The sequence below is a fragment of the Aptenodytes patagonicus genome, chromosome 8 (genome assembly GCF_965638725.1).
Source record: "Aptenodytes patagonicus chromosome 8, bAptPat1.pri.cur, whole genome shotgun sequence".
Lineage (NCBI taxonomy): Eukaryota > Metazoa > Chordata > Aves > Sphenisciformes > Spheniscidae > Aptenodytes > Aptenodytes patagonicus.
The window spans coordinates 10,698,927-10,713,880 of record NC_134956.1 but is presented as its reverse complement, the minus strand read 5'-3'; the positions used below and the strand labels follow the sequence as shown (position 1 = coordinate 10,713,880).

At 37.6% G+C, this 14,954-nt stretch overlaps 1 protein-coding gene across 2 annotated transcripts in view; it reads left to right on the top strand.

Moving 5' to 3' along the window:
- The window catches only part of IL17RD (interleukin 17 receptor D), a 73,544-nt gene that overhangs the window by 15,163 nt on the left and 43,427 nt on the right, over window positions 1-14,954 (top strand). Inside the window, exon 1 of one of the 2 annotated variants that reach the window (XM_076346306.1) lies at window positions 7,996-8,127. The exons of the other annotated variant lie outside the window; for it this stretch is intronic. Within the exon in view, the coding sequence (XP_076202421.1) occupies window positions 7,996-8,127 (132 nt within the window). Of the gene's footprint in view, window positions 1-7,995; window positions 8,128-14,954 lie in introns of those variants that run through there. 2 annotated transcript variants of the gene reach the window in all.

The following is a 14,954-nucleotide window of genomic DNA, read 5'->3' as shown; positions in this document are numbered from 1 at the left end:
TTAATTATTGTACCTTATTTTTCTCTAATCCTTTCTTGCACTTTTAACATTGAGTTTCTATTTTACCAGTCTACATCATTTTACTACTTCTAAGGTGATAAGTGCCTGCCCACAATTTCTAGATTCTGGGGCAGTCTTTTGTCTATGTATAACCAAATTATGCTTTATATATTAAATGAAAATGAATATATGTCTTTTAATGATAGATTTCACACTCTCTTAATATTTAGAATTGTATTGCATCAACCATAGTTACACTCCAAAATATCTTGGGATTCAGTTTCTGTGAATGGTGCCATAGTAAGGAAATTAAGAAGATAGATCAAATATTCTGCATTAAAGATTGTTGGCTATATATTAACGGCATCTTAAACATTTTGCTTTTTCATATTAAATCAGACTTTAAATTCATAAATCTTGCAACAGTGGCAACAGTCTGTATTTGAAATGCCTATAAAAATGCTGGGCTGCTTTTGCCCTCTTGTGGCTAGATATTATAATTACAATCCTACATGTTCTTAAATTAATTTTGAGTAAAATCTGCAGTTGTGAGTTAGGCTGTGGGTAGACAGAATGCCAGCAGGTGACTGCCTATTTTAATTGTACAAAATTTGTGACCAAATTTATATGTTCGTGCATACAAACGCTTGACGTTGGGCCTGATTTTCAAAAGTTCTGAATGGTCAATATTGAACTGCACCTAGTGAAAATTGGTGGGTGCTTAATATTTTTGATAGTCTGAACACTTATTAATAATTAGCTATTACCCTAAGAATTCAGTTTTGGGCAGCCAACCTTTTAAAATCTTGCCTGTAAATTAATTTAAGCTGCTTTCATGAGTACATGTTTATAAGAGTGCCCAACATAGTCAATTTATAGTAGCAGAATCTTTTTACAGAAAGCATTTGACAAAATGGCCAGTAATTCTAAAAAAAACGCCCACCCCTTAGAGTGTAAAACTTAGAATGACTTCTAGTACAATATCTACTAATATAATTCTTCTGTGATAATAAATACAATGTTGACAATGCAAAGGTTTGCCATGCAGAAACACTTGTTACCACCAGACCTCACGTATTGTTTTATCACATTGGAAGGGTAAGAAGTGACTTTGTGCTCTTTAAATAATGTACATTTCTTAACAGTTTGTCTTGCATTTCAAAATGTTCAGTCAGGGTAAAATATTAAAAAAATGTGATAGTATCCACTTTTAATTTCTTTCTTGATTCAAATATTTGTAAGTTACCAGATAGATATTTGGATATGAGGCATACAGTGAAATGCAATTCTCTCACTTCAGAGTTGGAACAGCATCTTATTCTATGCTGCACGATGTGGCTATCTGACAATATAATTGCAAATTCTCTAATTCATTTTGACAGAGAAAGGAAGTCATAGGGAAGCATTCTAACGAGGCATCAGCATTGCCCTTAGAGTGCAGTTGGCTATGGCTAGATACTTTTGTGAAATGTAAGTAATTACATGGAAAACCTCCTTTTCTTGTAGATGTTGTTTAAATGAGAAAACTGATCCAATATTTCCCTTCTTTCCTCTGTAAACACATGGTCCTGGGCAATAAGTTTTATCGCAAATTACAACTTAGTAGAAGTGGTGTTCTTGGTGATTGTTACTATTACCATCTAATTAGAAACAAATAATAATTTATCTATTGTAACATCATATTAACGTGCATTAACTTACTATGTAAGTATTAACAAATCTTGTTCATTGTGTTTGATCAGTCTATTATCTGCATATTTATCTTACTCTTTCCAAAAATAAGCAGCTAACTCAATCCTGATATCCAACTGCTTCAAATTTTTGTTATAAAAGAATGTGCCAGACTTTAGATAAAAAGGACCTTGAGCTTGTTTGTTTGAGAGGTAGGGCTGCCAGCAACAATTGTAATTCCTAACAGGGCCCTTCCTCTTCTTTTTTTTTTTTTTTTTTTTTTAAGGCCAGTCTTGTAGAATTGCTGTGGATTCTTTTGTAAATTTGCTATAAAATGTTTTAAAATTCTTCTCTGAAATAGTTATGTATCTATCATATAAACAAAGATTGCAATTTCCATATGCTTCCAGCCTTTGTATTTTATTTGTATATTTCCCTTAGTGGGAGTAGCATGAGGTGCTGTTGACTAAGTGCTTTCCAATCTTCTTCCGGAATGGGTACACAATAGTAAGATTTATTTATTTATTTATTTATTAGTTCTTCCGGCCATGTTCCTATTGTTCTGAAATGGTATCTGTTACTAGTGTCTCTATGCATTTTAATTACAAAAATCTTCAAAACACTTTCTTTAGCCTTAATTACCCTTAGCTTTTGGCCTCAAATAACAAATGATGTCATCCTGAAGTGCTTGAGCAAATAGCTCTCCCCCAGTTAAATGGGAAAGGGTTTAAGGCAGGTTATGCTCAGTGAGGGGTCACTTAGTGTGCTAGGATTAATTCTGCAGACATTGCCACAGGATGCTGCTGAATTTCAGAATAGACTGTTAAATCAAGTTAGGGTTGTTCCCCCTGTGTTTCCCTGCAGAAGGAAAATGACAAGCTGTCTGGATGGAACGTATTGTCCTGTAATAAGAAAGGGTAGAGATTAGAAGTAAAACTGAGAAACTTCTGTAAAAATGTTACTTTATTAACATTTCTAGCATTTATTCAATTATTGTGGGGATCTTGATTTGCTTTTTTAATAGTTGATTGAGATGAAATGCCTATATTGCAGAAAAATATTTTAAAATCAAACATTATTCAATTATTGCTAAAGAATAAAACATACACAACTTGGGGATACAGTTGTCGGTTTGGAATATTTCTAGTTCAGCAGAATTTTTATTGAAAAATGACTCTTCCATGCAATTTTTAATTTTCTTTGCATCACAAGTCTTTCTCTAAAAGTGCAGTTTCATATTACACCTAATCCAGTGTAAAAGAAGACTGCTGCTGAAAGATGTGGTCCTGGCCTGCTCCCTCTTTTCTCAGAAACAACATGTGGCCACAGAGTTAGTCAATTCAGCATGCTTTTGGAGCAGAGAGGAGTGTATTTGGTGGCACATCAGTAAGTTGAATCATCTCGGAGGACTGAGCTGTCTGTTCCTTTATTATATTCATATGAATAAACAGATGAAAAACTAAACAGAAATACAGAGAGTTGACTTTTGACTGCAAACATTTTCTGCCAGCAGAACAAGTTGGCCTGTATACAATACAGAGAACTGTGAGGTCTAGGGAATGGTAATATTATATGAAGACTTGCATCCATGGATCACTGATAAATTGTTATTTTGATGGTGATCAGAGGTAATTTTCATAAAATGACTTTGTTTTATTTCAGTCAGTTCCTTTTCACCATAACTTACTCTTAAATCTGATGCTAACTTGAGCCTTTAGGAATATAGGACTGAAACTTCCTTGGTCATTAAGTGCAATTTCCTGTAGAAGACATTGTCATCCAGAAAGGTCACAAGACCATTCACTCCCTACTCTCTGAACTCTACAAGCCTCAAAACACCCCCAAATACCTGAAGATAGACTTGAGATTTTTAAGAAAAAAGCTCAAACATGACAGTGTGACATAAAAAGTGAGCAGGAGAAAAATATTACTGGCTGTACACTACAAAGGATTCTGTAAGGTCTGGCTTAATCAGCATTAAGGACTGGATGCTCAATTTCAAGGGCTTGTTGCAAAGCATCTGGATATAGAAGTGGTGTCTGCCAGTGTCAAAGCACAATTCATGCATCTAATTCCACTTTCAAGTTCCATCTGGACGCAGCAGCAGCTAATCTAGAAGTGCCAATAAATGTTTGGACACAGCAGGAGACAGTTGGCTGCCAGGACTGCATGCTGTGCTCTTTGCCACTCGCAAGATACAAGCAGCCAGTTTTGGAGGTTGGATCTGGGCTCCGTGGCCCACACTATTTTAAGCATCCACTGGTAATGTCTGCATGACCTTAGGAAGTAGAGTGTGTGTCTACAGAAAGAAGCAGATTGAAAACAAAAAACACTACACCCAGGGGTCTCTTCCTGTCTTACTAGGGGGCAGAGTCTTTCCTGACTCCAGATCTAATTATTGCTTTAGCCTTGAGCATATGTGCAAGACAAAAGCAGGCATCTTCATGACTCTGTGCTTAAGTTTCCCCATCTATAAAATGGGAATATTAATACAGATTTTCCTTTCAGAACTCGGTGTTTTTCATGAGTTCTTGGCACATTTCTCAAGGCCTAGTGATTTAAAAGTTGCCTTGAACAAGATAAGTATTCATAACAATTGAAAGATTTTATTAAAATTTCAATTCAATTTCATGGCCTGGGGTCAGTGTCTTACAGCTGATCATCTTTCACTTGAGCTTAGCCAGATCTTTTGAAACTCTGGCATGTTATAATATGGAAGATTCAATTTTTAGGACCCTTGACACTGGTGGGAATGTTCATGCCCTTGCTGAGAGTGTCCACATTGATTTCACCCTTTCTTTCTAATTTTGTTCTTAAGGTTTGATACTGGAAGATCTTCCTCTTTTTTATGCTAGATGTTCATTCCATAGGTAAACCATCCCCCTGTAAGTGGGACACTTTAGTATAAGTGGTTATTGTCAAAAGATCTGGGGTTTTTGCCTTCCAGCATCTGCCAGATGAAGTTTCAGAAGACCCTTGCATTGCGGATTTTCTGTTCTGGCATCTTACTGTGCTTTTATGGAGAGTGAGGCGATACTTTGATTCCAGACCTTTAAGAGGTTTCTGGAATACCGCTGATCTTCTAGCACACTGTCTGCTTGGTTCACCATAGCGTAGCTCATCCTCATTTTCTAACAGTGGGTGGTGTTTATCTATAACAGAAGTGTGATATTGCAATAGTCATGATTGTTTGACTCAGCTGAATACTTCTACAAGCGTGATGCATGCTGTCTGGCCCAAAAGTGAGCTGTTTTCATAACTCCTTTTGCAGTCAAGGTCAGTCTCTCTTGGGAGACATTTAAGTGCTGGAAATATGAAGTATGGATGGAGCATACAGCTTCCAAGTCTAAGAAGGAATTTTTGCTGAGTGATAGAAAAATTCAGTAGGGAATTTTTAACCATATTATCAGAACTTTTTACTACATGAGTTTTCATGTTTTTACAGGACCTGCTGAGTTCTCACTGTCCCCTCCATCTGGGAACAGCTGCTCAGAAAGGGGAAGGGAAAAAAAAAAAGTTTTTTAGCTTTAAGTAAGAAGGTAGAGTGGCAACCAAAACCAGCTGTAGAATGCATGATATTGATACCCATGACTTTTGGATATTATGTGTTCTATACTATTTGGAAACAAGAGACTGTTGTAAGAAGGACAAAAGAGCCTACAGAAAAGCAGAGTCCCCACAACCACTTTTGCCCTTAGATTAGCTAGCAGCATTTTGGAGAATCTAGCTAAAAATGTTAACTGCTGTCATTTGATTCCCACCTCTCCCCTACCCTTTTCAACAAAAGATTTCAGTGGAAGTTATTCTAAATACATACAAAGCAATGAAATACTTCTGTATTCGGTCAGTTCATTCATGTTAATAAGTTGGATGTGGTGGCAGTAGGGAGATAGTTTTTTTTTTTTTTTCCAGATGTGTCATTTTGTTATTAGCTTAAGCTGAACTATCGGGAAGGGGGCATCAACGCTGATTTTGTCATATGGCATCTTTGCTTTGTGCTAGTAAGTTTGAGGTCTTAGTAAGACCGATCATTCTGCTGCTTTCTGGGTACTGCTGGTGTAATCAGTGGTAGCTGAGAGTTCTTCAGTTACTCTGCTACCTAGGAAATGTCACTATTCATTCTGTATCTTTGTTTATATTAAAATCATTGTAGGCTAATGCATCAATAGCACAGATAATGCTAATTTTCCTCTTAGTTCTCACTTAAAAATTTCAGCTTCTCCATGAGTCTAGAACTCTGTTAACAGAAAATGCCAAACAGATTTCCCCACAGTTTAGAAGGAGATCTGTTCGCAGATCAATGGAGATGTGTTCAACAGGGAGTCGTTGCTTGTCATAGGTGGTTATGGGCAGCAGAGAGATTATTGTCCTGTAAATAAATTGTACATATGTCTTCCTTTAGCCATCGTATTGTGTTGCTTTATGTCCTTTGTAATGCATTAAAACATAAAAGGACTAGTTGTTTACAGTTTTTATACAGTCTGACTTGACTTTTTAAAAAAAAAAAAAAGGTGTATATAGTTTTCAAGCCTGTTTGGTCACTACTGAGTAATGCAAGGAGAAAGTAAAGCAAGAATACCCAGATAGAAGTGTATGGTGTACCATGAAAAAACATGTGCTAAACTTTAATTCTGATCTAGGATATACTTGGCCTTTAGAAAACGTCTCATCATAAAATCAGTGAAATTCCACCCATAGAATGAGTGGTCTTAATATTCCCTTTTCCAGAATTCCAGCCTGCAGGGGAAATGGAGATCAAAAGTAAGCATCACTTGTTCCCAGAGCCTTAAAAGGACTATGGCCTAATCTCCAATTTGTGCTAAAAAATGTTTAATGGCAAGAATCTCATTTCTGTTCATGTCACAATGAAGGGCTATGACCATCCTGAAGTCACAAACCTGTTTTCAAAGGTACCTGAAGGCAAGAACTGTGATTCTTCAACTTAAACAAGCAGTTTAAGAGAGTTTTATTGTATTATTTTTGCCAATAGTCACAAAGGATGGAAAACCCTATGATAGGTGTGAAACTAGTGCTAGTTTAAAAATTACCAGCTGGTCATTGTTTCCTCTCAACTGATTGGCTTAGTGGTGTTTTTGCCTACTATTTTAATCCAGACCATAATGTCTTTTATAATACTGATGAGTTTGTCTGTTCCATTAGGATTATGTTTTTGTCCAGTGTTAATCATAGCAACAGAATGTACTAAAATAAAAATTTTCAAAAATAATTGGAGTTAAGTGATGTGTAAAAGTTACATAAGACGAGGCCCTGAGCTACCTGATCTAAAACTGATGTTAGGACTACTTTGAGCAGACAATTAGACCTAATGACCCCGAGGTCCCTTCTAAGCTACATTATACTGTGATTCTGTGCTTCGAATGAGCCTTGGGCTTCTATGTCTCTTATGTGATTCTGAGTATTTTAGGCAAGGGGTTTGTAATTGATGTAATTCACTGATATATCAGAGCAGCTTGCATTTGAAATTTGTTAGAAACACGATTTATTTTCTTTTAAAGAAAAATGTTTTGGTCAAAGCATGTAATACCAAAATTAGCTGTAGAGACTCCCATTGAAAAAGCTGAAATATTTATCGCTACATACAACTTCTATTGCATTTTCTGCAATTGAAATTCTATGATAGTATATTCCTCCAGCTTGTCTTTCTTAATAGTTCATTGCTCTTTAACAATTGAAGATCTATGACTTTTGGCCCGTGGCCCTCATCTTGCAAAGTACTTGGACTGGACCGCTATGGTTCCATGAAGATCAGTCCTGTTAGTAAAGTGGCACCTATCCTTTCTTGCTTGCAGAAAAAAAGAAGCCGAAATCCACAGGTTACTGTGAACTGTATCCAGCTCTACACTGTAGTAAATGGATCAGCAATACAGTATCGTACCACGTAAAGAAGATAGGGAAAGACGATCAGGTACTAGCTAAACCCCGTTATTAGGAAAGCAGCGCGAGCCCGCTGTTGTCCCGGCGGAGCGCGGAGGCCCCGCGTATCCAGTGCTCCTTGGGAAAGGTGCACACGTGGAGAAAGCGGCAGGAGGGTGTCCTGCCAATTTCCATTGTTGCTGTTTGCAGCGGCTGCCGAGTTTCTGCGGCCCAGGCTGGAGAGGGGCAGAGCGGCCCCCCCGCCCGGGGCCGGGGCGGGGGCGGAGGGGCCGAGCCCAGCGCCCGGACACAGGCGCGGGCCCGGCCGAGGAGGAGCCCCCCGCCCCCGGGCCGACGGCGCGCATGCACACAGCGGCGGCAGCAGCCCTCCGCCCCCGGTGCCGCTGGGCTGCCTCCGCTCTCCGGGCGCGGCCGGGCTTGCTGCGGACCATGGCACCTGGGCTGAAGCTCGGCTCCTTCCTCTTCACGCTCGTCGCCTGTTTCGGTGGTCACCAGCTCGCTGGGGCCGCTGGAGGAGCCAGCGGCAGGAGGGGGTCAGCGGCCGATGCGTGCGGAGGGAGGGTGAGTAGAGCCAAGTGCTGCTGCTCGGTTCCCCTCGCAGGCAGGCGTGTTCGCGGAGGGGGGCTTTTTGCACACTGCAGCGTTTGAGGCGGGGGTGCCGAGAGTTTTCCAACTTGGGGTCTCGGGTGCTGTCCCGTGGGCGAGTGGCCGTGTGAGCAGTACAGGTGTGATGGATACTTCCCTGGGCGTGCAAGGAGGGAGCGGGCTGCCACTGAGGGGAAAAACGTCTTCTGCAACTAATAAAGCTGCTTCGGGGCTCTGCATCTGGTAGTTAATTTGCGGCCGGGAGAGAGGGGGGCATTTCCCGGGAAGGGATATTTATTGGTTTCTCGCCTGGGGCTGGGAGGCATCTTGTAACCAGCGAGTGTGAAGAAGTCACTCAACAGGTCCTTTACCACCAGCGCTCTCCCCTTCCTTAAGTCGACCTGCGCTGCGAGAAGGATAAAAGCGATCACTTGGGCTTTGTTATTTTAATGATTCGAGGCCGGCTTGGGGTCTTAGCTTCAGGCCTGATCATTATACAGAGGATGTAGGAAATTTACGGGAGGGGGAAGGGGGAGGAAGGTGATAAACATTTTGTTACTGGTCTTTGCCTTTTGTTCCTGTTTCTGGTGTGTTTTGCTGTCAGATTTTTCTTGATTGCTTTTCCTTTTTTTGATATTTTTTAAGTAACTTTTGAGTTGTGTTTTCTTTTGTGGGTTTTTTTTTTTCCTTTCTCCTGATGTCTAGTTACAAATTTAGTTGAAGTGTGGTGAGCCAGGAACACCGGAGGGAACGCAACTGACTTTGATTGCTTTTCCTTTTTGTTAGACTGTCACTAAGGATTTTCTTGGTTTCAGATCAGATCCTTTGAGAACGTTACTGCAACACACAGTTAAGAAGTTTGTAAAACATAGTTTAGAAAGGCGAAAGCATTGGAAAATGCGTAAAAGAGGAGTGTGGAAAAACAAACTTCAAACCCTGATAAAGCTTAAGACCTAAATCTTTGTGTTGGATGGAACTGTTGAAGGTTTAGACTCCCCTATTAGGTCTTTTTAACTGAGAATTAGGAATAAAATATATTGGCTTGGTATGTCTATTGTATGTTTCGCCAGACCTGTATGTGATACTCCGCATACTCATAACAACCACTGTGTATATTGACAGAAATTGACAGTTTTGCATCAGCTATTAAGTAAATTATCACTATTAAAAGTCATAACGTTTGATTAGTCTTTGTTGACGTTTATAGAAATATGCAGATGCAGTTTGTATTGGATTTATTTTTGCTTAAATAATTAATGTCATTGTGTGTATTAAACCTGAATGTACCACAACATAATTCTTTTAATATAATTATTTTGACTGGCTTTTAGATCAGTAAAAATTACACTCTTTCCAATTAGCATAAAACCCTCTTTGTCTTTATTGCTCCCAACAAATGTAACATTTTAGCTTATTAAATACTTGTACTAGTTTCTGATTTTATTATATTTTCAGCTTCAAGTTCAGACTTCCCTAGCCAATGTATTAAATATCTTGTCTGATTGTTTAGTTATAATTTCATAGTCTGATTTTTGTAATACCAATCTTGCTTATGATTGCCTACATAATCCATGCAGGGCAGCATTTATTAGAGTAATGACTGCAGGATGCTACCCATTGTCTCAGTTATGTGGTATTTATCTTGGTCTGCATGTAAGTTTTGAGTAGACTTGACATACTATTAAATGACTGATGGCCCCTCTAACACATTGTCTGCTCTGGAGCAAGGCTGCCTTTGAAGTAGTACCCTGTAGGAAGCAAAGAGGCTATTTGCTCTATTAAAATTCCTTGGTATTTCCTCTGTTTAACCACAGGCCACTTCCCCTCTGCCACTCTAAACACTGCAGGGACACTGACTGATTGAAAAGATACAAGCCCTGAAGTAATTGTATCCTATTCAAATAGATATTCTTATTGCAGGTTATTTATAAGTAGTGTCTAATTAATGTATGTTAAGAGCATGAATAAATCTAACATACTATATAGAGAAAGTAAAAATGTCTAGTATGCATTAAATGAAGCAGTTGGATTGAAGTAATTCTCAATGGCATAAATAAACAATTTAGAAAAATACTAGTTAACTTTTAATAGATGTTTAATCTAAGGAGAAATAAAATGTAGATAGCTGGGTGTTTGTATGTACATTTAGATACACGCACACATATGCTGGATATTTTCCTCTGCTAAAACTGTGAATGTGTGGCGCACTTCCCACCCCCGATTAATCTTTTTTTATTGTTTGAGTGTTGGTTTTGAAAATCTGCTTTCTATCTTGATACATTTGTACAAGTAATGGTCATTTTCCTTTCACTCTACGAAATACAGTTTTAAGTTTCCTCAATATTTTGTGGCAGTAAAAGCTTGACTTGATGAGAGCGTATTACTGGACTATGGTTAAAAGAATGTGATGAAGAAGTATTTGATGTTTTGATTTGTAGCTCCTGAAATTATTCTTAATAGCTAATGTTTTCAAAACTAAAGTCTTTAGATGTGATTTTTAAATTTTTTTTTTTTTTACACCTTCCATTGCAAAATACATGGCTGTATTAATTGCCTTCTGTAGTGATACTTTGGCATTTGTCTTGCAAGCTCAACATATGTCTGCAATAGGAAAGCAGTTAATATCAGGATGAGTAACTTAACATTACTGTTGCTAAGAATTATCTGTGATTTCAATGGATCCAGGATTTTAGAATTCAGATTGACTTTAAGTCTAGGATTTCTTTCATTGATGTTTAACAGAAATTTTAATGTATTCGTACACTTTATGTTATTTCAGATTAAGGTAGAACGTTTGCTTGAAGCAGAATAGTATTGCAAAGTAGCTTTCCATATGGATGGTCTTTCCATATGGATGGTCTTACTACATCATATGTATACCTTTATCCAGAAAAAATAAATCAGGGAAGGGCCTCTTTTAATCTAGAATAAGTATGTCCACATGGGAAGCTGTTCTGGAAAAGTAGTCTCTGATTTTTTTTCATCCTATAAACAAGCCATGAGGTGTACAGAGAAGACAGACTTGGGCTCTGATGATGATTTGAATATATTTCAGATTCATTTATTCAGTGTTAAACACATGAGCAACTTGAGAGTGAAGTTGTTTTGTAGATTCTAATGGGACTACACACATGAGTAATTTTTTTCATATGTTTAATTCCTCTGAAGTTCCTGGCACTGAACCGTGTGCAGTATAAAGCTTAAATTTAATGAGACTGTATGATGAGAAAGAATAAATAATACAGCATTTTAGCAAAACTCTTCCCCCCCCCCCCCCCCCCCCCCCCCGCCCCCCTCTTGTTAGCAGAGAGTTGTACCTTCCTTTGGTCTGCTAAGCAAAGCTTGTCAGACATACTAGGGGTCTCTGTTCCCGTGCATTCTCCCCTGAAACTCTCCCTGTGTCATCGTCTATGCTCTTTATTTAAGGAGCTTTCTATTTCCTTATCTCTTTCATAGCAGAGACTCTGAAGATCCCTGTTTCCTACCGTTCCACTATCAGGAGCTCTGCCTGTCTCATTATTCTTTAGGCTCATGCTGCTATGTCCCTACATTTATCTCCTCAAGCATCCCTCCCAACACACACTCATTATTCTCTACAGCTAGGATTTTTCTAAGCACAGAGCTAAGTCATGCTGAAATAATTGTCCCAGCTAAGTATATGTTTTGGGAACTTTATTTAAGAGGAAGAATACCTTGTGAAATGGTAAGAAATAATTTACTGGAGTTTAAATTCTTCCCTTTATTTCTTATTATTTACCAACAGTTAAAAAATCAGATTTTTCTCTTGCAGAGTATTTAAAAATTTTTAAGGGTATTGGGCAGAAGACAGACCTGAGATGAAGCATGGTGGAAGGTGTTAATGTTTGCCATCAGGGGGTTCTTTAGTCTAGACAGTTCCAGAGTTGGTTGAAAGCTCTGCAGACCAGATGCCAGCAGCTCTGTATCCTCCATTTTTTCTGAATTTTTAGAATCAATAGATTTCTCTCCACTGGCATATAGAACAATGTGATAGCATTTTAGAATTGATTAGATGTGTCATTTAAAGCTTAGTGTATTTCTCTGATTAGATAGAATGCAACATGTTGAGTGCAAGGCTTTGCAAGCATGGTCAGTCATGCAGGTAGGCATCTGTATTACTTTTGTTTAGCTTAGAATTTGGCTTCAAGATCACTCCAGGGCGGTTTGGTTGGTTGTTTTGGGTTTTTTTCTGAGTTTCATTTATCAAGTACTGTAGCAGAGGATGTGACCCCATTGTTACTCTAGTGTCAAAAAGTGTTGATGACAGTCTGCCTATTTAAGTTAATTTAAAAATGCACAAAGTAGCCTAAGTATGTTAATGTTTAAATAAGCAGATGAATGCTTCTTCATGAATTATGAGGCTATACAGTTTAAATGCTATGTTTTCAGAATGAGCATTCAAACACCCAACCTAGAGAACAAAATTATGGAAACATAAGCCTACTTACGTAATTGAAACTAAGTCTAAGTTTTAACAACAAAAATTTATATCTCCTTGTATGTTGGTGTGAAATTGGGAAATTTTAATATGATGCTAATTCATAAGCTGTTGACCTAACAAGATTTCTGCAGCTGAAGTCTCTTAGGACTGTTAGAGATTTGACTAATTTCCTCTCTAGATCATGTCCCTTAGTTTAGATGTCGAACTCCACTCCCTGCCTTACTTCCCCTCCAAAATCTGCTTTTGAGTAAGCAGAAGTGTAGTAACTACTTTATCAGACTTGTTAATTTAAAATCTTGAGACATTTATTTAAGAACAAGTTCTGTTTTAATAGATTAATACTTTAGAGTCCACCGGTGAAAAGATGTTAAGCAGTCATGATTAGATGATACTAGCTTTTCTTTAGTTAATTATTTGGTAATGTTAATATAACATGGATGTTACTTAATTAAAACTGCAACATTTAAAGGGTGTTTAATAAGGACCAGCTGTCTTTTACAACAGATCAGTCCAAAGATGATGAAACAAAGCTTTGATGTGAACTTGCCTGCTCAATGCTGCTCAAAGGCTGAATTTTACCCATAAATTTAGAATGTTTTTTAGAAGCAAACAAGATAAGAGGAGTGTGAAGTATTACCAGAGAACTGTTAAGCTTGAATACCATTTTTAATTTTCAAAAGTAAAAATATTTTTTATTTTTAAAGCATATTGCTTTGTTTTTATATATACTGCTACCAGTATAATGAAGTGTATTTGAAATACATTTTTTTCTGAAACTTTAGGTTAATGCTGATGTTTCTATACCATGTGTTGTGTTTACATTTAAAAATGAACATTATGCATAAATACATCACACCTAGAAAAACACATAAAAGTTATATCAAATACATGAATGTTTATGTTATATCCTTCTCCCTATATTAATTATGAAAAATTATTTTATGGAAGTGCAAGTTACAGTAACTTAAAATAAGGAACCATGGCTAGATCAGTACATATTACCATAACCTAAAATTAAGTACTTAATGTGAGACTTTATTTAGGGATCAAAATTGAAGTGCAAACTTCAAAAAGGATTTTATCCTTTTATGCATATAGTATTTTACAACTGTTACATTGTCCAGCTATTTGTCTTTTCCAGCTCTCCGCAATAGGAGCCACCCATCTTGACATCCAAACCTTCTACGTGATTTTCTCAGAGACTTTAACCAGATATATACTTACTAAGGTAGTGAGTACAAGTTTATGCCAGTAATGGATAGACTAATTTCTGTAGTTTTACTGAAATGTTTATTTAACAGAAACATATATATTATCACTTTGATTATCTAAAATTCTGCCAGCCAAGCCAGGGTATAAATGTGTATTTTAACATGCTTAAACCTATTTTACTTAATAAATTGTACTTTCAAGATGATATCTAAGACATAATTTCTGGATTTATAAAAAAGTATTGGTGACCTCAGTGGGTCAGAGATGTCCCTTATCAAATGGGTGTACTGGTATAAAACAAGCAGGTGTGATTTTTGGAAGTGAGTCAAACTGAGTAGATAATAAATATTAAGGAACAGAGGGAAGTACAGTTAAGAAATGTATGTTGTTAAACTGCAGTGGATGTCCAGATTTTTCTGGGTCTATATACATCGTGTTCTATCTTACAAATTACTTCTTCTTTGCCACCAAAGCTCAGAAAACTATCAGCAACCTATTTCTAATAAATACGTAAATTCTTAATGTTGTATTTTCTAAAGTTCATAGATACTTTATAACTGCAGGTTCTTAACTGTTTTTGGTTTTAGCTTATCAGCAATGGTTTTACATCTGGCTTAAAACCACTTGGAACGCAGACTTTCTTGGTTGGCCATGTGTATAGATAAGGGCCTGAGTTTTTGAAAAGGTCTTGGAGTAACCTACTTTACAGTGAAGATGCACCTGATGATTCTGTATCAGTGTTTGACTTAGTTTTGCTAAGTCTTCTAGTAACACCAGCTTTCAGTGGGTCTCTGCTTGCCAAGCTTTCTGTCTTACAAATTGCTTTGTTTGCCACCCACACTTGGAAGGCTAGCTGCTACCTGGTGTGTTAACCCCTCTGTTCATGGGGCCTGTTCTGTTTGGGTGTATCAGTCAAATACCCCTAGGAGATACTGTCCAAATGCACTGTTTCTTGACTGAAGAGTAGCGGTGGGCTTCTGGTTAATTTACGGTGTGACTGCAATGAAGAACATGATTCTGAGGAAACAAACTTACTGTGATTTAACAGTACCTCAGAGAAATTGCTGGAAGTCAGTTAAGCTAGAGCCCATCTAGTAGAAGAGCACTAAAAAGTGAAACTTTTATGACAAGG